At 35.5% G+C, this 24,392-nt stretch overlaps 3 protein-coding genes across 6 annotated transcripts; 2 read left to right on the top strand and 1 right to left on the bottom strand.

Annotated features, from left to right (window-relative positions):
* Positions 1–3,111: 3,111 nt before the first annotated feature.
* On the bottom strand, positions 3,112–15,520 carry LOC7492241 (probable UDP-N-acetylglucosamine--peptide N-acetylglucosaminyltransferase SPINDLY). Of its 4 annotated transcripts, none has more exons than XM_052453941.1 (18): positions 15,124–15,520; positions 14,082–14,530; positions 13,145–13,306; positions 12,871–13,046; positions 12,681–12,756; positions 12,348–12,476; positions 11,971–12,094; positions 11,824–11,888; positions 11,656–11,737; positions 11,171–11,265; positions 10,332–10,396; positions 9,508–9,706; positions 8,814–9,008; positions 5,986–6,080; positions 5,746–5,881; positions 5,411–5,628; positions 5,060–5,187; positions 3,112–4,058 (listed from the first exon to the last, which is right to left on the bottom strand). In XM_052453941.1, the coding sequence occupies exons 2-18, from the start codon at positions 14,490–14,492 to the stop codon at positions 3,610–3,612; spliced, it is 2,805 nt and encodes a 934-aa protein (XP_052309901.1). In that variant the 5' UTR covers positions 14,493–14,530; positions 15,124–15,520; the 3' UTR covers positions 3,112–3,609. The 4 variants fall into 4 exon arrangements, with proteins under 4 accessions (XP_052309901.1, XP_052309902.1, XP_052309904.1 ...); XM_052453942.1 differs by having other exon boundaries at positions 14,082–14,518; XM_052453944.1 differs by having other exon boundaries at positions 15,403–15,420.
* Positions 15,521–20,499: 4,979 nt separating this feature from the next.
* On the top strand, positions 20,500–21,670 carry LOC7492240 (casparian strip membrane protein 1). The gene is made up of 3 exons (XM_002309379.3): positions 20,500–20,857; positions 21,040–21,163; positions 21,284–21,670. Exons 1-3 carry the CDS (start codon positions 20,598–20,600, stop codon positions 21,497–21,499), a joined length of 600 nt encoding a protein of 199 aa, XP_002309415.1. The 5' UTR covers positions 20,500–20,597; the 3' UTR covers positions 21,500–21,670.
* Positions 21,671–22,686: 1,016 nt separating this feature from the next.
* On the top strand, positions 22,687–23,010 carry LOC7492239 (casparian strip membrane protein 3). The gene has a single exon (XM_002309378.1). The coding sequence runs from the start codon at positions 22,687–22,689 to the stop codon at positions 23,008–23,010; it is 324 nt and encodes a 107-aa protein (XP_002309414.1).
* The last annotated feature ends 1,382 nt before the right edge of the window (positions 23,011–24,392 follow it).

The following is a 24,392-nucleotide window of genomic DNA, read 5'->3' as shown; positions in this document are numbered from 1 at the left end:
ATGGTATTGTTAGACAACTCACAGCAGCCTATACCCCACAGCAAAATGGGGTTGCAGAGCGAAAGAATCGAACGATTATGAATATGATTCGTTGTATGTTAACAGAGAAGCTTGTACCAAAAATATTTTCGCCAGAAGCTGTCAACTGGGCTGTTCATTTGCTCAACCGATGTCCTACCTTTGCAGTAAAAGACAAGACACCAGAGGAAGCATGGTCTGGGTTCAAGCCATCAGTGGAATATTTTAAAGTGTTCGGATGCATTGGTCATGTTCACATTCCTGACAAACACCGGCAGAAACTTGATGATAAAAGCCATCGATGTGTCTTTTTGGGGTTGAGTCAAGAATCTAAAGCTTATAGAATGTATGATCCAGTATCTACAAGAATTATTGTGAGCAGAGATGTGGTGTTTGAAGAAGATAAGCAATGGAATTGGGGTACTGAAGAAACTGGAAATCAAATTCTTGCGTGGGGTGAAAATACAAAAGTAGAGCAGCAGGTTACAGAAAATGCTCCAGCAGTAGAGCAACCGGTTGACAACAGTAATGAAGATAATGTGCAACCAGTATATGACAATGCAGAAGAAAATGATAATGCAGAAGAAGAGCAGCAGGTTGACAACAGTGCTATTGGTGACAGTTCTAGTGCTACTGGCGACAATTCTACTAGGATAATTTCTTCATCCAGCGAAGCCGTTTCCGGTCCAGTTCAAGGGAGAGTTAGAAGGATACCAGCTCACTTGCAGGATTATATAAGTGGTGAAGGGTTATCTGACTTAGATGAAGAAATTAACTTAATGTTGTTTACAACCTCCAATGATCCTATCTCCTTTGAAGAAGCTGCCAAAAGCCTGAAGTGGAGAGAAGCAATGGATTTGGAAATCAAATCCATTGAGAAGAATGGAACTTGGGAGCTTACTACACTTCCACATGGAGCCAAACAAATTAGAGTAAAATGGGTCTTCAAGACCAAGCTAAATGAGAATGGGAAAGTAGATAAACTCAAAGCAAGGCTTGTAGCAAAGGGATTCTCATAGAAATTTGGAATTGATTATACTGAAGTCTTTGCACCGATAGCTCGATGGGATACCATTTGAATGATCCTAGCTCTTGTTGCTTGCAGAGGTTGGGATGTGTATCAGCTCGATGTGAAAAGTGCTTTCTTACATGGAGAGCTGAATGAAGTAGTGTTTATTGAGCAACCACAAGGCTATGAAATAAAAGGAGCAGAATACAAGGTTTATAGACTCAAGAAAGCTCTATATGGACTCAAGCAAGCTCCTCGAGCTTGGTACAACAAACTGGAGTCCTATTTCATTAAAGAAGGTTTTGAAAGGTGTCCGAGTGAACATACTTTGTTTACAAAGACAATGGAAGGGAAATGTCTTATTGTAAGTGTATACGTTGATGACCTTATTTTTATAGGAAATAATGTAGAAATGTTTGAAAGGTTCAAGAACTCTATGAAACAAGAGTTTGACATGTCTGATCTTGGGAGAATGAAATATTTTCTTGGCGTGGAAGTTGTACAACATAGTGGAGGGATCTTCATCAATCAAAGGAAATATGACAATGAGGTGCTTGAAAGATTTGGCATGAGAAACTGCAATCCTGTCAAAAATCCAATTATACCAGGTTTCAAACTTGTAAAAGATGAAGGTGGGGTAAGTGTTGATGCAACAACATATAAGCAAATGGTGGGCAGCCTCATGTATTTGACTGCCACCAGACCAGACTTAGCCTTTGTGGTAAGTTTAATCAGCAGATTCATGGAAAGACCAACTGAGTTACACCAACAAGTTGTAAAGAGAGTTCTTCGTTACATCAAAGGGACAACTGAGTTGGGAATCTCTTACCAAAGAGGTGAAGAAGAGAAATTGGCAGCCTACACGGACAGCAACTATGCAGGAGATACTGAAGACCGGAAAAGCACATCAGGATATGCATTCTTGCTTAGTTCAGGTGTATCGCATGGTCTTCAAAGAAACAACCAGTAGTCACTCTTTCCACTACTGAAGCTGAGTTCATAGCTGCTGCCTCTTGCGCATGTCAAAGTATATGGATGCGTAGAATTCTTGATGTGCTTGGTCTTGAACAAAGTAAGTGCACTGATATATTCTGTGATAACAGCTCTAGTATTAAATTATCAAAAAATCCTGTTATGTACGGAAGAAGCAAGCATATTGATGTTAGATTTCATTTTCTTCGTGACTTAACAATGGATGGAATTGTTAAGTTAGAGTATTGTGGTTCCAAAGATCAGTTAGCAGACATTATGACTAAGCCTTTGACGCTTGAAGTGTTCACAAGATTAAGAGAACTGCTTGGAGTTTGCATGGCACCAAATGTAAACTGACGAAAATTGCAAGTCAGTTTAAGGGAGAGTTTGTTGTGTTCTTTTGTTGACTTAGTCTTAACTGTTGCTGCTGTTTTTGGTTAATAATGTCCTGATTCTTTGGACTTCAGTTTAGATTTGATTTCTTTGTAATCGTTTGACCACGTCTTTAGTGGTTATGTTATTTCCAATATTCTTGCTATGTAAAGGCTGATATAAAGCCTCAGTTCTTCAACTGCAATAATACAGTCTCTTGCTTTTAACAATTATTTGTGTAGTTAAGAGCTTACGAAACTGACAGCCACCACCTGGGAATCAGCCTCCAATTGCAGAGGCCTAACGGCATATTCCATGCAAACTCCAGACAAATCCTAACACAGCATAACTCAGCCTTAAAAGCATTACACAGTCCAATACTAGCTGAAAACCTGCAAGGGAGTGACCAAGAGCATCATGATTTTGGTCGATGGTGGCGTGGCTTGTGGACCCATGGCAGCATCCAATGAGACACTAACGCTTGCCACGATCCGGTGCGTGGTCAAAGCAACGACCAATAAAAATAATACACGTGGAGTCGCTTTTCTTTGAGTTTGAAACCTAACGAAAAATTGACTTGATTTTAGAGGTCAGGGTATGAAAACCAACTGTCAGGTATCCAAACGCTCCTAAACCACAGGTCTATCTTTATAAAAAATAAAATCATTAAACCTCAATAATAAAAATATATATAAAAACACACTCTCTTGACGAGCATCTCACTGCAACAAGAAGCAGCATTTGGGTCAGTAAAATCACAGTATCAATATTTTGCTCTATTTCATCTTGTTCACTGTAAGAGATCAGACTGACAATCATACACAATAGCTAGAACTAAATCATAACTCCCTCTTCTATGTTGATCTGCCCCAGACCATTTCATAATCATAAAAAAAAAAAAAAAAAGTAAAACAAAATAAGATTACAAATTACACGCCACCATTAATTTCTATGATTCAGGTAAAAAAAATGTGATACAGATGCCTAATAATCACCTCTTCCAAATTAACTATATTTCTTTCTGGCCCAACTTCAAAGAACTGCCAGATATCGCCAGTTCTTTCCCCCAAAAGATTTGATCCAGATCAAAGTATCATGGGATCGCCACCGCAATCAATACTAGCTTCAAATCCCAGCAGCAGATAACAGTTACAGATATTATACATGCTGGAGTTTTTATCCATCAAGCACACACCAAGCAGTCTCGACATCTGTCTCACCAGAACACCACCTTTTTTTTAGCTCAGCTTGCCTGAGTTTATAGTATTATTTACCTGACTCCTGTTTTCTCCACAAGAATGATTGACTGTGGGTGGTGAGACTGCACTGAATCCATTTGCTTTGACAGACTCAGGTAGGCCATCTCTTGACTCAGGAGGGCCATCTCTTGACGATGTAATCGTCGTTGAATCAGAATTCTTGATAGGTACATCCTCAGGAATCCCCTGCTGTTGTAGCAGTTCTATGCGCCTTAAAGATGGCACATCACCCTTACAGTATCTGTGCCACATGTTCCGGTATGTTGTCTCTAAACCAAGAGTAAAATTTGGTCCATCGCAGACTGGAGACTTAGACATAAGTTCCCGGAGACTCATCCTCAAGTTTGAGAGAGCTGAAATGTCTGAGGCCAGTTGTAGTGCCAATTGAACGTATTCCTCTTCATTTTTGGCAACCAAATGTCCTAACCCTGCATTACAATCAGCCAGAAGGTCCGCAGTGATTTATGAAGAATCCGAACATCCTCATGCAAAATTCAAAGCTAATAAGGCTAAAAGAAAAGACTCATAAAGCATAGATGTGCACAAAAACATTATGATTCATTCTGGATAATTAATGCTTCAGATTCTTCAAGCTAATAAAAATTCCAACCGAATAGCTCCAATCCGAATCATGAGAGTCTCAATATCAGAAAACAGCATATATTAAATTTGAATTTGAAAGTGAATGGTGGAAACTTTAAAGAAGAAAAAAACATTACATTACATGAAAGCAGCGCATATACAGTGTTCATACCATTAGATCACCACAATGCTTGGTGACATAAAATTCTCATTCCAGCAGAGTTAATCATTTGGAATAATATCATGGAAAATTTCATATAAATCCAAAAGGCTATGTTTCATCCAGACCCTCTATGGTTAAGGCAAGAAGTTTGTCCTTTTCGTTTTACTAGGGCATCATATGAGATGACCTCTGTTTTTTTCTTTTCCTTCTTGTTATTGGCTCTATTAGGGATTGAGTTTTCAAAACTACGATTTTGACAAAGCATTCAAAACCATGTCTTCAAGTGTATTGAGTTTACAAAATCATAGTTTTAATAGGCTACCAACACTCATAAACCAGCCTTTTTTACTTGAACCTGCTTTTGGTATACTCAAGGTCAAGCCAAACAGGCACTTCGCAAGCAATGAATGCAATGAGGCATACAAACCGAGAGTAATTTGAGATAGAAATGAAACAAAAAGAAGAAATGAACACCATGTCTTTAAGTGTATTGAGTTTACAAAATCATGTTTTTAAAAGGTTACCAACACTCATAAACCAGCTTTTTTTACTTGAAACCTGCTTTTGGTAAACTCAAGGTCAAGCCAAACAGGCACTTTGTAAGCAACGAATGCAATGAGGCATACAAACCGAGAGTAATTTGAGATAGAAATGAAACAAAAAGAAGAAATGAAAGGTCCTCACCAACTTTGCTGAGAAGACTCACGCCAACATTGTGAGCATGTACAGCACCAGCCATAGTAATGCATGGAACTCCCATGTACAAAGATTCACATGTTGTTGTTGTACCAGCATATGGAAAAGTATCCAAGCTACATCAAATACATATAAAGTAAGCCATGAAGAAGATTCAAATGACAAGCCAGAAGCACACTGGAAAAGTATGCACATCTAAATAATGTGAACAAATCTCAGCATAGGTTGATAGAAGGTTAGGTATCAACTGAGCATATATAGAGCATATTTTGCTTATTAACAGTTTCCAGAAAGAAACAAAAGGTGGTTGCAAGTATATATTATAACTAAAGATCTTACCTTATGTCCATTAAAGAATATGCTTGCATGTGATCATGATTAAGAAGAATTAGAGGCAGGAGATCGACACGCAGTGGTTCCAACCCCAGCTGCTCCAACACTGTAAGGAATCTCTGTCTAACACTATCACAGCCAAATGGCTTGCATTTCACCACAAGGCGGGAGTTCGGAACTGCACAGAGTATCCTAGCCCAAACTTGCAATACCTTAGGTGTTATCTGTGGGGAGACATAATAAAAGGCCCAAAAAGAGGGACACAAAACATGGAAGCAATCAGAAGAATTTTGCCACTATAGATTGTGGTTTAATAGTCTAATTACAAAACTAACCAGTACCTTTGCCAGATTATTAAAGCTACCAAATGTGATAAAGCCATTAGAAAGAGCAGGAGTTGGAGTAACAGGCCCAGCCTCTGGAGAAGGTATGTAACAAAGGAAGCATTCTGGTAAACGAACCAACTCCTCAACATGCCTGTCATTGAATATGCATATAAGGTCATGGATAACATAAAATAAATATCCCTACTGAGCTATATTTAAGAACAATATCTTCAAGAAAGTAACAAGTGGGCCTACTTTTGTTTAGTATGAGGAGGGTCAGTGAATGAATCAGTAATTCTGTAATCAATGGTAGGCAAGCCAGTTGTGTTCGGGTAACCAATCCAAGTCACCTAAAATAAAGGTAAGTCAAAAAACAAGGTCAGAGACAAATTACCAGTCCATTCCAAATGAAAAAAAATCCAAGTTGAGCAAATAGGAATAGGATCTAAAACATAAGTAGAGACGGGGATTTTCTTTTTCTTTTTTAACATGTGCAAATATTGTCTGCATTTATGCCTATTTTTTTAATGCTTCATGAGTTTTGTCATCGTTTAGGGATTTTTATAACATTTTTAGCATCCAGATATTTTTTTTCTAGCTAACTTTTAATGGTTTAAAGAATCCTGACCCTCGATCATATCCTGAAGACAAGCTAACCATGAACCAATCCAAACCAATATCTTGACTAAATAGATTATATGACCGAGATTGGGAAAGGATCGAAGAGGAAATGGTAGGATCTGCATCATATGGTTTAATTTCATTTTTCAACTCACCACTGGTTGACATTGGTGAAAGCTTATTCCATGAGGCTGTGTTCGATACATAGGACAGGAGAGGACGCAACACGTGGCTGTTCCATTATTCAGTCAGTGCACAGAGGACTGGAGTGGAGTGGACTGGACAATTGCCCTGTTTTATGGATGACAAGATACCGGACAGGACAGGACAACATATGATAACAATAACGATAACCTTGTCCTATTTTGCTTTTAATCTGTGGTACTTTAATGTAAGAGAAAACAATTAAATTCATTTTAATTCATGTGCAATTGAATTAACCAAACAATTATTTTAATCATATCACAAACTAGTGGGAGTACATTTTTTAAATTGCAACAAATATTATATTCATGTCACAAACAATAATTATTTGCTTAATTGGTCATAAGGACTATCAAGACCATCAACAAAAAAGGGGGGGAAAGCCTACCAAGGCAGTAGTAAAAAACCACCCAGCAAAACAGTACATCACCAGCAAAGCTGAAAAGTGCAACATGAGAAATACTGGAAAACAAAATACTTCTGATGCCATTACTGGCAGGAGATTTGAATGCACCCTCGAGTCCCAATGACCGCCACCCATCACCAATCTTCCCTTGGCTGGAAAGTGGAAGTTTGGTCCGAAACAAGTTCATATCAAAGGTTAATTGGATTTTTTCGTTGTTTATATATGATTAGAATTTGTTTTGAACCTTGAATGATGTGAGTTTCTGGTGTTCAATGTTTTTGGCAGTAAACATGGAGATAAAGAGATCAAAATGAAGGTTTTGATCCTAGGATAACCAGATCAAACACACACCATAATTAAAAAAAATAAAAGTAAAAACAAAACAAAACCACAAAAAATACACCCAAAATCTTCTGTATTTAAACCGTGAATTGAAATGATTTTTGAGGATGAATCATACTTGGGTTGTTATAAGAATCATTTTGTTGGTACAAAAACGGACTTTGATGGCCAGAGAAGTTGCGAGCTCAATCACAGTGACATGACAGGTCTGTGGAAGATGAGAGTGACATTATTTCTTGAGCTTCACAATAATTTAACAAATTTATTTCAGCTTCAAAAGTACAAAATAGGACGTGTAATTTGGCAAATAATATTTTCCTGTCTCCCTCTTGAATAATTTTAAATTCTAATCCTAAAATTAGTAGATTTTAACTTTCAGCTTTTCATAATTTTTTTTTTCTAATTTGGCCCCTCCAAACCTAATGTGAGGCCCTGTCCTGAAGACTCCTCGGATAAGAAAATACGGTATCCAATTATATGGAAAAGGAAGGAAAAAGAGTTGACGAACACTTTGATTAATGCACAGATATGCTCTGCCAATGCAGCATTTCCAGTAGCTAAGACAGCTCATCATATAGAAGTTGCCAAAGACAACTTGACTAAGTTTCATGTAGACGGGTCAGAAGATTGGATAGATATATCATCAATGAATCATTCAAAATACCTAACAATTTATTTTATGGACCAACGAGACAGAATAACTTAGTCATATCAGACAAGCATGGGACATTTTTTAGAGATGGGACCGGAAAATTCCCAAGTTCACCCCAAACACCTAGCCAACAAAAATTGTCCTGTCCAGTCCCACTTTGTAGCCTAATTAACTATATGCGAGTCAGCAGTCTCCAAGAAAGTTGCGCTCTTTCTCATGCAGGCAGCAATAACAAAAACCTTGATCATTGAAGATGTTTATTCAAATTGTTTAAGTACCAAAGCTAATCAAAACAATATGATTCTCCCAGAGGCATAAATTTTAACAGGTCCAGAATCTCACTTCAAGAAACTATGCACACGCTACCTACAAGCACAAATCTAACAAGTTCCTCGTACAAAAGCATATATGGAAAATGAATATTCCCAATATAGGAGGTTCAGGAAATTGAGTTACGTATATATGGGCCTTTTACAGAGTCAAATAAAACTGAAGTATAGCTGCAACAAAGAGGTATGAAGTGTATAAAACATTGGCCATTTCAAGCTCTGCAAAGTGCTAATATATAGACAGCATAAATGGACTCCATGAGTCAATGTGTTATCCATAGAAGTGGCCATATATATGGGCAAAAATATGATCAATAAACCAAAGCCAAAAGCATGATAATTACTGACATCAACAAATCCAAAACAACATATAAGGAAAGATATACTACTAATTGTTTGTATAAAAAGTTTGAGCATACACAACTTCTTAAACAAGATATACTATGAATGGACTACTCACAAGATAACATCAAGGAAAGAACCACACACAAAAAAAAAAAAGAAAAGGAAACTAAAATCTAAGGCATACCTGAACAGGTGCTGGTCGGCACGCCATCATTCCCAACTTATTGTTAGCTGTATGTCCAGTGAGTTCTACCAAAATGTCAACTTTATCTTCTCTAATCATGCTTGCAACCTTCTTCTCATCAATCCCGTATATATCCCTCCACATCCCACCCTTTTTTAAAACTTTCTCCCTAAACCTATTCGTTTTTGCATCAGACTGCAATCATTAGAACAGAAAATCCAGAATATCAACAAAGTAGCTCACGGATGTCTTGCAGATTTGTAAGCATACTACAGAATGCTCTAATTGAATGGTATAAACATAGAATCAAGGCGGTGATTAGCATCAAAGTGCTGGAAAGAGTTGTTTGTTCTGTGGATGCCATGGATTGTGAACTTGACCATCAGAGTTGCAAATTAAAATGAACATAAAGCAAAATGATTGGCAATACTGCTGAGCAATTGTGGTATATAAAGGAGGTTTATTCTAAAAAGACTACTACTAACCATCTCTCGCCATCAGTTATGTTTAAAAAACAGACTCTTTTTATAAAAAATATAAACCGAGTGGTTTGATGTAGGCAAACATGTAATGAATTTCATATGACAACACTGATTAGACATATTTGCAATAAAAAAGCATCCATAAAATTATACATCAGTAAATACTCAAAAATCAACAAATATGTAATAGAGACAAACCATGGTATGCATACCTTCACAACTGCTGAATAGACAACCACCATATAATTTGCATAGTCATGATAGACAAGAGGGGCCTCGATGAAATAAGATACAGAATGAGTAAAATAATCCGGAGATACATATCCAATCACAAGTGGTCTCTCTGGAACTTTTGGGTTGTCCCACGAAGTGTACTGCGGATACAACCTCATAAAGCGCCTACCCCATTCCCTGCATGTAGTATTTCACTTCAGATAAGGCTCACCAAGCTCAATCTAAAAGTTTCCAAACGCTACAAAGTACAATAAAATTGGCACTCTTATAAAATGTCAAGAGCTTACAACATAAAATGGTATTATCATATTCAAATTATATATAATCATCTATGACCAAAAAATGATAGCATGAGCCATAGAGTTCGAAGAAAATGCCAAACTTTTGGTTGAAGAAAAATCATTTTGAAAGCCCATAAAGAATAAAATTCAGTCTTTTGATGTAAGAAATTGATGGAAGGACAATTGTAGTAGCTTAATAATGAAGATATATCATTCAATCCCAAAATCTACAATGGACAGAAAGTAGAAAACAGACATAAAAAGAATATTCACAAACTGAATGCTAATAATGTTCTTCCTCAAATTTCTCAACTCATTTAAATTTTTTATTTGAAAAACAAATTATTTTATATCATGATGGTGTTTGCTTGTAGTCTTCCACCCTCATAATCAGTATAGGAAATATTTTCCAAGTACCATATTAAATGGCTTCACTGGGAGAAGGCAATGACCTCGTTAGAAGATTCTTAAAAGAATTGCAATGAAAATAAAATGCCTAGTCCATTGGAGTTAAACCCTACCTGTGAGCCTGAAAAAGCTTATCATCATGTCCCTCGTTTATGTAGTTCATTGCAAGCAACCGATTCTGGCATAGAAAGTTCATAGATATAGATAAGAGAAAGCAATGATACAACAAAGAGGATCCTACACCCATCAAACAGACAACAATGCCTGGCATACAATCAATGAATATATGAGCTGTTTGATCTTGGCATCAACTCTGACCATGTTTAAGACATTCAAACAGTACAATACTTTGATAAAATTTTCCATCTTTTTTTATAAAGAAAAAAAAAAAGTGGAGGTAGCAGCTCGGCCATCACTTCTACTGTTAGGCCACTTGAAGAATGTAAAAGCATTCATGCAAAAGAATAAAACCAAGAAGAATTCTTTCTTCTACAATCATCACCATTCCATGCAGCTACCCACCTCCCCTCCCCCAATTGTGAAGCCAATTACCATTCAAGAGAAAGAGTGAAAAATGGGGAAAGTAGCACATGTGGCACTACTTCTACTGAATGTAAAGCATCTGTATTTAAGAATAAAACCAAGTGAACAAAATAAGAAGTATGTTTTCTCCTTTCACAACAATCATTAACCAATACATAACCTCCACTCCACTCCCATGGCCTCTAAGAAACAATGTCCTTCCCATCCAATGTTATAGTTAAAGCCTTTCATATTTAAACTCAACTGTTCATTCATGCCACTGGACCAGCTTAAAAAAAAATTCCAGTTCAAACATATTGAGTAAAATCTCTCATAGCATTAGAGCACTAAAAGGAGCATGTTTATGACAACCGACAGAACTTGGCAAAGCACTTAGCATTTACTCAAGTAACTGAAAGTGTAACAGCACCTGGCCTGCATTGCGAGAATCAGGATCTATCTCCAGGCATTGCTCGTAAGCACTGATTGCCATAGTTATATTGCCAACATCTCTGTAAAGAACTCCTACAAGGATAAATAAAATGACATTTAGCAGAAGAAAAAAATGGTACTAGCCTTTTCTTTTTCGTTGGGGGGGGGGGGGGAGTTTGTTTCCATATAGAACAGGAATCAAATTTATAAAGGAAAATTGTCACAGTACAAATGAAATCTAAGATACTTATATCAGAATCGATGAAACATCTGAAAAGCAAACACATCAGGGAGGGTGGGTTTGTTTCCATATAGAAAAGGAATCGGATTTATAAAGGAAAATTGTCACACTGCAAATAAAATCTAAGATACTTGTTTCAGAATCAATGAAACATCTGAAAAGCAAACTCATCAGAGTTCACAGTGACCTTTTTTTTTATCGAAGGGCAGATACAAGAGTGTGTGCGAGAGAGAGAGAGAGACCTAAGTTATTATATGCTTCAGCATATGTGGGATTTGCCATGATAGCTTTCTCAATCATGCTTGCAGCAGCATCCATTTTACCCTGCAAATAGGAAGGATCTGGTCAGCAACATGCCAGATATATAATCAACTAAAATAATGTGCATCAAGTATGATTTCATTTAGGACCTGGACAGTGTAGACAACACCAAGGTTGTTCAATGACTGAGAGAAGTTTGGTTTGATTGATAAAGCTAACTGCAAAACAAAAATAATGATGAACATGATTTCCATCACTGAAGAATGAAAACTTAAAACCTGTACAAGTATCTGAACTTGCCTGATAACACTCCACAGCTTTATCAAGGTTGTCTCGGTCTTTGTATATTACACCTAAATTGTTGCATGCCTCTGCGCAGTGAGGATTGAAGTGGAAAGCAAGTTCATAGAACACAATTGCCTGCTCACATAGAATAGATTTACTCAATCAATGAATGATAAATTATTGCAATAAGAAATAAATAAAACTAGCTAAAAACTTGTGTGTATGTGTGTATTTATATATATAACTTGGCATCAATGAAAAATAAGTTCCAAGCTCAACTTTGTTAGCATGTTGCTATAAATTTGTCAATCCTCATTGCTCTAGAGGCACAAGTGTACAAATGGATAGTGGGTTAAGAACAAGGTAAAATTCTTAAAAGACCACTCACCATCTCAAACTTCAGCATTTCACCATAAGCAACACCAAGATTATACATGGCATCAGCATAGTGCCAGTTATAATACAAAGCCTTCTTGTAATATGTCACACCTTGATTGATATCTCCCTCAAGTTTAACCTGAATACACAAATGATTAAATCCAAAATCAAACATGTGCAAGAAAAAAGGTATTCTACTAAAAGTTTTCATGAAAAGACAAGCTACTTGAGCATCTCATTAACACAACTGACAGTAAGTAAAACAAACAGAATCTAAGGAAAGACTCTGCAAATGTGAATTCACAGCTATTATAAGACTAAGCATGAAGGATGGAAAACCCACTTTTGTTCCTAAATCTGTCAATGCTATTGCCATATTATTCTTTGCAATCTCAAAGTTGGGTGACACAGCTAGACACCTGAAAGAATAATATAATTAAGGAACAATCATCAGCAGAGGCAGAGCAACATTGAAAGTATATACACCTTATGTGCAGGGCCCAATAGAAAAGTAAAATAAGTGGCAGGCATACCTCTCATAACAGGCAATGGCTGATTCTAGGTCACCTCTGTTTTTGTAGATGACACCCATGTTGCAGTATGCTTCAGCATACATAGGCCTCTCTATTGCAGCCTTCTCATAGCAACTAAGGGCAGTGTCATATTGCATCATTTCAGAATACACAACACCAAGGTTATAATATGCAGGCTGCACATAAGAAGTATGACTATTTACAAATGAAAAGTGGAAAACAAACATAGAAACACAAGATTCTGGTAGTGGGAATGAGAAAAAAATAATATTACCGCATAGTGCGGATCTACTTTAAGAGCATCATAATACTTCTGAATTCCCTCTTGTGTATTACCAGAGAGCTTTAAGCTGGTTCCAAGATCTGTTAAAACAATGGCTAGGCACTCCGAAGCTGGCTTGTATGAAGGATCAGCTTTCAAAGCCTTGTGATACGACTACACAAGAAAAAATCACTAAAATCTTATAAATCAACTTTTGCATATAATATATAGTTGCAAAACCAAAACCCAAAGCATGATCAACTCATATATAAACATATATAATTAGCAATGACATAGTTTCAGTACATTGTAGAATGCAATTCACAAAAAAAATTACAGCAAAAGGTGGTAAACATGCCCTTATGCATAGCAGGTATCAGGCTGACATTGATAGACAGAATTTCATAGCTACCCAGAACATTCCTTACGAGCAAATACAGAAGCTCAAAATGAGAGCTAAGAAGGAAAAGTGAAAACACTAAGTTATTTTTGAAAAAGAAATTGAACAATATTTACTTTTAGCTTTATTTTCAACAAATGCAGGATGAAGCATCCATCTGAGTCCATACACATGCACGGACAGCTGAGCGATGAGTATATCGACTACAAATTCTCTCAATTCCAATTTATCATGCAAAGAACGTAGGAACTAGTTATCAGTATCAGCAATCACCAATCACCGATCCCCTTTTTTTTAGATGCATAAGATCCACAAGCACGATCAAGCCAGTCTATATGCGTAGGAATGCTAGTAAAGCATCACAAAAAAAAAAGGGGAAATGGGACTTCTAATCTGCACTAGCATACTTAACAATTCGAATAGCAAGCAATTAAATCCAACCTGTAAATAAAATTGCAATACAAGTTTACTTGCAAACTGTGACTTCTAATTACAACAAACATCTTATTTACTGATGTGATGAAGATGAATTGTTGGTCATGAGCTTACTTCAGCAGCCTCTAACAGACGACCCTCATCCTTGTACAATATACCACAATGTGTCAGGGCACACGCATTCTCTGGGTCCAGCTTAATAGCTTCAGCAAAACTATCAAAAGCAAGCCTTTCCATGTTCTGCATCTGCAGGCATATTCCTTTTCCGATGTAAGCCTCAACATTTCCACTATCATTCTCCAGGGCACTCTCGTAAAGAGCAAGAGCATCAGCAAATTTATTTCTGGATCGAAGAATGTTGGCATAAGAGAGTGCGTCCTTCCCGTCAAACCCCTTCTGTGCTGGAGACGAACCAACACGAGAGCCACTAGGGTCAGGTGAAGGCTGTGATCCTTTCAAGAAACCATTATCTCCAGTTGGTTCCTTCTCTCTCACATTACCAGCATCATTCTCTGTCCACGCCATCTGGGTATACCGAGATTCTCTCTTTCCTATAGGAGTATCTACGAAAGTAATCAACTTTTCATTCACAACCACCGCACGTCAAAAAAACAAACCACAAATGCAAGGCTTTACCCAATGCTTGAACTTTTAAGGAAATATAGCTGGAATGTAACAGTAACACCACTATTGATCAAATGCATAGAGTTTCAGGCTTTATGAGACATTAAATTGCACTGAAATTCAACTTCACATTACTAAAACAACCACTTCACCTTGCCTACATGGAATGACAAGCACAACAAAAACCAGGATTTTCAATGTTAAAGAGAGAAAGAAGTGTTTTTACATCATTATAACTGCATTGAACACACAATTGGAAACCCTAACAAGGTCAAAACTGATTCAAGAAACTGCTTGATTTAGCAAAGCTACCATCTTGAACCCCAGCTGATCATTTAATAAAACCCTAAAAGACGAAAAAAATATTAAAACATCACGAAAGAATCATTAAACCCCAGCAAAACCATATAGAAGTAGAAAACAAAAATTAAGGATTTTTACCCAATTCGATACGCAGAAAAAAAAAGGAAACGAGAAACTCAAGAAGACAAGATAAAAAAGTGTTTAGAAAAATAGGGATTTTGATACTCACATTCAAGAAGAAAAAAACCCACTAGAGCAAAAGACTTTTAATAAGGAATGGCGTCTGACAAGAAGAGAGAGACGTGTAGGCTAAGGTTGGCCGGAGTAAGTGAGTGTCCAAAGACAGAATTTTCAGAGAGAGTTATACTAATTTTAAGAGGTTATTATTAGAAAGTTGAAACGGAGACACGGCACTCTCTCTTTAAATTCCGGTCTCCGACAGCGAGAGAGGAGAGAGAGAGAGAGAGAGAGAGGCGTCCCACAACCAGAGAGAAAGAGGAAGAGCCACCTGCTTGGTGTTGGTGTGTTCGTTAAATTACAAACAGGAGTGGACTCTTGTTGCCTTTTGTTTGGTTTTGTGTTGCTTTTGCCCTCTTATCTCTTCAATAATTTCATTTTTGTACCATCACTCTTTGATATGGCAGCTACCATTGTAGCAATGGAAGTGTGCACTCTCTTTTTTATACTTTTTTAAGCTTTTTTCAGACAACTTACATATTAATTAAAAAAGAAAATACAATATTAACCTAAATTTTTTTAATATTAATTTTTCTGTAAATATCGAAGTATTTAGTATTAAGTTGAGCCTCTTGCAAAAGCCTTGTTTTGAAAGAGTCTCGACTGAATTAAGGTCAGCTTCCCATAAACCCTCCTCCTGTTCCTTTCATTCCAAACATTGTAGATATAGGAGCACCACACCTGCCTAAGCAAGACTGAGAGAAAGCTCCCTTTCTATACGTAAAACAAAAAACAGAGAGAGCCCAAGCAAGCTCTGTTTGCCAGTCCCTTGCTTGCATTTGAACTCCACTCCTCTGTATAATGCACTACCATATTATCTGATCTTCTGCGACCCGATTACATAAAGAACAAGTAGCATGCATGTCTCTTCCCCGTTGCACTTGTCAGACTTTTGCTGACACCTGTTAAGATCGCAAAGCCAGGCAATAAAGCTATACCTGTAAGAGAAATTGCCACTACAGATCCTTTCCAAAGAAATACAATCCTTGGAGCAATTATTTCCAAAGAAATACAAGCTCTTTAACATCTTCCTCCCATTCCAAGAGCAGTCATTATGTGCATTTAGACTCCATGCACTTCTATTTTTAATAAGATGACTCGAACCCAAATTCAGCCAAAAAGAAAAACCTTGTGTAGTGCATTTGGAAAAATAAATATTTTTTTAGTTAATTTTATTTTTTTATTTGAAAAGAATAGTTTTTATTTTTTATATTCAATATTAGTATAATTACTTAGTCAGTGTTTTCTAGCTTTTTTTTATATAAAGATTTGTCATAATATTTTAGCAATGAGAGTGGATGAATAAAATTAAACTTTTTGAGAGTTTTCTCGTAATTATGATGTTGTTGATCTTTGTGGGGCTTGACTTGTAATACACCTCATTATTCTTCACTTATATTTGGATCAGTTGATATCAGAGCAGAGCCTAGCAATTTCTGATAGTTTTTGTTATGCTATCAAATCACCATAGTTGGAGTACAAAGGACATGTATCATGGCTCAACAATTCTATATGGTTAGTTATTGTGTGTTGTTAAATAATCATTACTGGAAAAAATTGCGAAATAGGACATGTTCGTGCAGGAGATGATAAGGAGGTTTCCTTTCAGGAAAAAGACATCTAGGAACTAGTGTATTATTTTTGTTTGTGTAAATTGTTGTTATTGAATATTATGGTGATAAAACCGATGATGAGATACTCGTTATGAAAGTATTGTATTATGAATCCATAATTATTGTTAGTTGTTGAATAACAATAATTAAAAAAAATATGCTCATTCATGAGGTGATGAGGAGGTTCTCCTTCATGAAAGAAACGTTCAGGATCTAGTGTTAGTTTTGTCCTTGTCAATTGTCATAGAAAATCCTAGTGGTAGGATCCACGATGAAACAACGTATCAAAGTGTTATATTAGAGATTCATGACGGAAAGACATATATAAAAGTGTTAAGGACTTACGATGAAGTGATTCACACATAAAAATATTTGTGGTGGAAGACAATAGTTTGAACTCGAACTCTATGGCGAGTTTCTTTTATTCTAGTAAACTGATGCATGAGCTTTTTAAAAAAATAAATATTTTTCTTAGTTAATTTTATTTTTTGTAGTATGCATTGTTATGCTTTACTTTATATATATATATATATATATATATATATATATATATATAAAGTTGTGTTAGGTTTCTAAAGAGTAAGATGTAGATAAATAAAATTAAGTATTTTAAAAATAATGTATTATACCATAGATTTTTCATTACATATGCCCATTTTCATTTTTTTTAATTAATACTTATTTGAAAGTGTAATAGAGGTTATTTTTTAAAGTATTTTTTATTTAAAAATATATTAAAATAATATTTTAAAAAAAAAATTAATTTTCACACCAACATGTTAAAATAATAAAAAAATACAAAAAACAATTCAAACCTAAAACAATTCAAAATTTTAAAAAACACAGTACCACTATGCAAAACACGTTTTCCTGTGATACTTTACAGGCAATCTCCTAATTTTAAATCCTGCAACATTGTCTATTTGTGCAACAGTTTCAGCACCAAAAAAAAACCTCACAATTTGAAGGATTGAATATTAGACCATATAATGAGTAGAACTGATCAAAAATAGTAACCACAGAGTTAATAGCATTCACATTTCCAGCAGCAAAAAACACGAGGTCACTAGCAAAACAAAGATGAGTTGAAAAAGACTTTCTTACACCTTGGATGGTAAGGGAGACTTCCTTTAGCAGCAGCAACATTCAACGAACATGATAGGACTTCCATCACGACCACAAATATATAAGATTTCAACGGGTCACCTTTTCTCAAACCCTTCTCGCCATTAAAATGACCTCGAAGGACTGCCATTAATAATCACTGAAAAGCTGGTGGTGGAGATACAAGCATGTAGCCAATTTACAGATTGCATATCGGACTCTAAAAACATTCTCTCCAGTTCTCGTATCTTGTACAAAAGCTGGTTGATTTTGTCTAATAATGAAATAAAGACAAATTTTCATCTGCAAGATTTTGGACATGCATTTACAGAGAGTTGTGCAGCAGTTGATAGGTCTAAAACCCACTACTTTACTCGCATTTGCAACCTTAGGAACAAGAGTGATAGTAGTGGAATTGATGGCTTTCAACATTTTACCAGCTCGGAAGGAATCCAATAGAGCATCGGTCACCTCATCGCTAACAAAGTCGCAGGCAGACTTGAAAGAACAGGGGCCTTACTACTATTCAAAGAGAGCGTGACCCTTTTAACCTCTTGAGCAGACTACAAGAGCAGCAAGGAAAGATTGTTGTTTTGTAGAGAACCTTTTAGGGAGGATTCTTAGAACATGCTCCACACATTGCTCGTCACCAAGCAAATTATGATAGGATTGAATGATTCTAAATTTCAGCTTGGGAATTCAAAATACTACCACCTGCATGCAGAAAGAAGAACGGAGATTGTATTTTAAATTCTCCATGCCTTGGTTATTTGAACAATCAGTGCCAGAAGTAGAGAACTTCTCATCTACAATGATCACTTTTACAGTGTTTCTCCGTAGTATCCATCTAAAGAACTTCTCATCTACAATATTCTGAAATTTCTGTTCTCATATTTTGTCTCCACCAAGTAATCTACAGATTTCTAGTTGTTTAAGAGGGTGATTAAACCCTCTAATATTAAATATCTTTGAGATCGGATTTTATGCAATTAATCTACATCTACATTTAAACTAAGTGTATTTGTTTATGGACTTTTATTACGCAACGCCCTCTTGCATTGCCTTCTGTGTTTGGAATTATGAGGCGTTAATTAAAAACACCAATAGAAAATAAAAAAATAAATCAATAAAGACATCACTTTTAATTTGATTTGAGAACGTGGTGCAAATTGCTTTCCTAAAAAACTTAATTTTTCTTTTTTGTTAAAATTAAATTTTTTTTTGTATGTTTTGGATTGTTTTAATGTTCTGATCTCAAAAATAATTTTTAAAAAATGAAAAAATATCATTTTGATGCATTTCGGCACGAAAAACACTTTGAAAAACAACCGCACAGATTTGTAGGTTCGCGCACTAAGACACATGTTAGAATATTTTTTTCTTATCAATAAAAAAAAATTAGGGTAATGCAAGCGTGTATAAAAAAATAACCATAGCTTGGGACATATACCCGATTGATCAACAAATGATTGTATAATTAATTAGATAATAAAAATATAGATAACAAAAATAAATAGCCCAACTCGAACAAAAAATAATTATGGTAACCTGGAAAAGAAATTACTAAAAAAAACAAAAAAAAAACAATAAAGTTAAGATTACAGCAAAATCAAATGTAAATGAACAAAAAAAATGACTTAAATCAACTTGAGTGAGCATATCAAATATGCAAGTTAGGTCATGAGACCGAGATAAGTTAATAAAAAACAAACACATAAAAAAAGCTAAAATTTAATTCAAAACAAATCCAAAGTAGAATAATAAAATTTAAAAGAGGTAAATACAAAAGAAGGACAAAAAAAAATACAAAGCAAACCAAACAAGCCAACTAAACTCTGCGTCCCAAATTGTGTGAGTGAAATAACCCAAATAGAAGGAAAATCAAGAAATATTATGAAGCTCAATTTTAAAATAATCTAACGTAGAAGGATAGAATGTAAAAGATATTAATTTTTTTAAAAAAATAACAACCATAAAAGAAATTAATTCAACCCGTCAAATCCGCAGTCTAAGTATATATAAAAAAATAACTAGTGTCTTTTTTCTTTTTTTTCACAACCCATTTTATAATTTTTTAAATATTGTTATTTTGAATAGCAACAACCTATAAATATTGTGTTTTCAATCCTAATATATATAGTATTATATTATATTATTTTTTTAAAACAGAATTATTTCACTAATATTTTTTTGAAAACATGCTAGCAAGAAAAAATAGTAAAAATAAAAAATAAAACTGGGTATAGATCTGGAGTGAGCGGCAAAGATCTGTACTTATTAGTTATGGAAAATTAAGTAATTAATTAAAATTTATGCCAGGCTCTTTTATAGATCCCCTCTTCTTCTCATCTTTCAATCTAAATAAGCCAAGGTATATTACATGGTATATCACAATAACATCATCTCCATGCACAATGGCTACCGCTGATTATCAAGAATTCAAGATCCTGGACAAACATAAATGATTTAATGGAGTTGTTAGACTTTCATTGTTTGAAGCAGGGCTAACTAATCTTGATGGCCATCACCTTTCTACTTGCTTTCTTATAGAACCTGATCATATGGAATTGAAAATATTAAGCAACAACTCCTCTTAGCCTCGGGTATAGACTTTTTCTAGCCAACTCTTGCTCGTTTCTTTATATAAGGTTCATCCATCCACCCAATCACGTCACACCAACTCTGAGTCTGTGCTCTCTAACTCTCGTATTACAACCTTCCTCAGGTCTCCACTCTCTAAAGAGCTAAAATGAAGAGTGAATCAGCAGCAATTGATATCCCAGAGTCTAGCTCTGTTGCTAAAGGAAAAGCACCTCTCATAGCTGTTTCCAGGAATGAAAAGGGAGGATACAGGAAGGGGATTGCCATATTTGACTTCATTCTAAGGCTAGCTGCTATAGCGACTGCTCTAGCTGCTGCTGCTGCCATGGGAACTAGTGATGAAACCCTTCCATTCTTCACTCAATTCTTCCAGTTCCAAGCTAGCTATGATGATCTTCCCACTTTCCAGTATGTGATTTTAACCTGTTGCTAGGGATAGTATAATATGCACTGAATTCTTACACACAATAACACGCCTTTTGGGATGATACTTTTACAATGTCTTAGGCTGGTGGCGTGAAATCAACATAGTAGCCTATTTAGAAGGTATGGAGATTTCTACAGAAATTCTAAGGCATCTCTGTTTTCAGGTTTTTCGTCATTGCAATCGCAATAGTTGGTGGCTACCTGGTCCTTTCCCTTCCATTCTCCATAGTAGCTATTGTCCGCCCACATGCAGTTGGACCAAGGCTCCTGCTGATTATTTTGGACGCTGTAAGCTCTCTAAATGTTGTATAATTAACATCTCGCTGTGAAATCCCAAATTCTTAACTCATTTTAACAAGAAAATCTCAACCCCCCCCCCCCCCCCCTTCTTTTCTTTTCTTTTTTCAGGTTGCACTTACCCTAAACACTGCTGCTGGGGCTGCAGCTGCTGCCATAGTCTACTTGGCTCACAATGGCAACTCAAACACAAACTGGCTTGCTATCTGTCAACAGTATGGTGATTTCTGCCAGAAAGTCAGTGGAGCTGTGGTGGCATCATTCATCACTGTTGTCATCTTCGTTTTTTTGATTGTGCTGTCAGCTTTCGCTCTGCGAAGGCATTAAGAGAAAAAAAGAGTAAAACTTGTTCTGTTTTATCTCTGGACTTGTTTGGTGTTTATGCTGTTGTTATCATTGTTATTGTCAGTGTTTTTATTGAATAATGGTGAGAGTAATGGTGTGATTTACAGTAATGTAAGAGATAATTACAATGAAAATTGAAGTGTTTTATATATATAGCTGTGTCGCTTGTGAATATGCTTGGATTTGCAGTTTAAACATTATTGCTTATTATAAAATTATAACTCACAAATTACTTAAATAGCTCTTGAAGCCATGAGATCAAAAGAAAGCAAATAGAAATGACTTTAATATCTATCCAACAAATTATATCAAAATCTACCAGTGTATTTGTGTAAGCAGAAATGATAAATATAAAACTATACGAGTTTATTTGTTTTTGCGTTTCAAAATTAATTTTAAAAAATTAATTTTTTTTATTTTTTTTTCCTTCAAATTATTTTTTTGGTGATTTCAGATCATTTTAATGTGCTGATATCAAAAATAAATTTTTTAAAAAAATAAATACTATTTTAATATATTTTTAAATAAAAAATACCGTTACCACAATAATTTCGAAATCCAACATAGCGCACCTCCATTTCCTCAACAACAACAACTAAGTCTTAAATACAAACTTCTAATCAAAATATAATTGCATTGCTTAAGACAAAGGAGGAGTTGTTGAACATTAGTTACAAGAGGTGCATCAAAGGAAATCCCTCGGAATTAAAATGTTAACCTACTTTCAAATTCTTGTTAAGTATCTTTAAATTGAGAATTAGCCATGCATCAAAGGAAATTCTAGAGCCATTGTATCAGGCACATAGAGCTCATCATCTATATATCATATAGCCGCAAGGTACATAGCACAACTCAAAAGTTTGCCAAGAGAATTATTTTCAAGAAAGTCCTTTCCAAGTGCTAATTGAATGGTTGATGATATCTGGTCAACTTGCTGCTGCCTTGAGCTGGGGACCAGCTAATTTATGTTCCTCTGCTTCTCACAACTTTCTTCTCGGCTTTTAATCAAAAGTGATAAAATGGAAATGGTGAGCAACAACTCCCTTATTCCTATAAATAAAAAACTGTTTAAGATTGCAATCCTCAGTACAAACTCGATTTAACCAGCTCCTCTAGCTCTCCATATATAAGTGATTGGAATCTTTCATCTCTCTGTCCTTTAAGCTAAAATGTCAACTAGAGTTGATATTCCTGCTGAAACAAGTGCTGTTGCTAAAGGAACAGCACCTCTAATAGGAGATTCCACGCATGAAAATGGAGGATACAAGAAGGGGCTTGCTATATTCCACTTCGTTCTGAGGCTAGGTGCTGTAATGGCAGCTCGAGCTGCCGCTGCCACAATGGGAACTAGTGATCAGACCCTTCCCTTCTTCACTCTGTTCTTCCAATTCCAAGCTAGCTATGATGATCTTCCCACTTTTCAGTACGTCAATCTTTTATTATCTTTAGTTAATACAATGATTAATATCTGCTTACCATTGTTAGATACTTAGATACCACATTGCAGTTTTTTACCATAGATCTCTTGTTACACAGTATTGAAGCATTGAATTCAGATCATAGAAACCATCTTCTGCAACACACTAACATACCGAGGGGTCTGCAACACACTTTCCACAGCTACACGAGGTAAGCTAACTTGATCAAAGTTTATAAATACCTTTGTCACCATATAAATATTCAAGCAAGGAGAGGCAATTTAAGTTCATGTAAGAACACTCACATATACATTTTTTCTCACTTTCTTTACTCTCTTTTTTACATTTTTCTCTCTTACATTTTACTAACTTAAATATCAAAGGATCCCTTATTTCGACAAAGAACTTGTTTTTCAAGAACAACCAAAACTAATGACGAAAGCATAAATTCAAGCCCATCATATTCTAGCTTAAAAAGCATCATATTCTAGCTTAAAACGTAGTTATGGAAAACCCAATCCATACTAAATCTTTCACCAACTTCATCAGTGATGTCGTTTGTAGAAACTTGAACAAAAGTTGGTTCATTCCTTTTTCATACCCCTCATTAAAAATTTATTTCCATGGCCAACTACTTGGAAACTCTAGGACATGAAAGATTAATTGACCTCCCCACAACAAATACTTCAGCTCCTTCAGATCCCCAACAACTCTTCCATCAAGTGAGAATACTTAACGATATTGTTTTAACCATACAACAATAATTTCACTCTTCAACTCTCTCAATAAGAAATAAAACATGTAGCTCCATTGCATGCACCATTGAATTTATAATGATAACCCATGTTCCCAAAAGGAATAGGGTAGAATGACATGAAAGTTAGTAGGCATGAGAACATTCATACTCTAACTGTCCAAATGAGTCGCTCCTACTATGAAGAGCAATCCTAAACAAGTCCTAGCAATAGAAATGACTTCAACCATCAATCTCTTTTTGAGTCTCGCTTATGAGCTCCTTATTAAAAAAACAAAGACGCGAGATAAGATCAGTAACTACATGAGCCTTTAAGAATGAACATCACCTTCACCAATTGAGAGGTTCTTCACTTTGTCATCAAGTGTTATATACTCATCGCTCTAAATATTGCATATCTATGAAGGCCAACATAGACAACTATGATGACCTTACAGACTTAAGAGAGCACATATAAAACATGAGAAATATTTTAGAGTTTGTTATACAAAAGATTGATGCTATATACAAAATCCTTACAATAACATTTTATGAACATACTCGGGTATGATATTAAAGCCTTGAGCTTAGTTCCATCCTCGAACTTCATGATCTTTGCGTTGAACTCATCTTTTGTTTCAACACTAACATACCAACTAAAAAGAGCAATATTAAACTTTTTTTTTCATCACTCAATGAGAAGATAAGAGTATCAGAGCATATC

The sequence above is a fragment of the Populus trichocarpa genome, chromosome 6 (assembly GCF_000002775.5).
Source record: "Populus trichocarpa isolate Nisqually-1 chromosome 6, P.trichocarpa_v4.1, whole genome shotgun sequence".
NCBI lineage: Eukaryota > Viridiplantae > Streptophyta > Magnoliopsida > Malpighiales > Salicaceae > Populus > Populus trichocarpa.
Note: the sequence above shows the minus strand (reverse complement) of the source record. Positions and strands in the feature narration are given on the sequence as shown.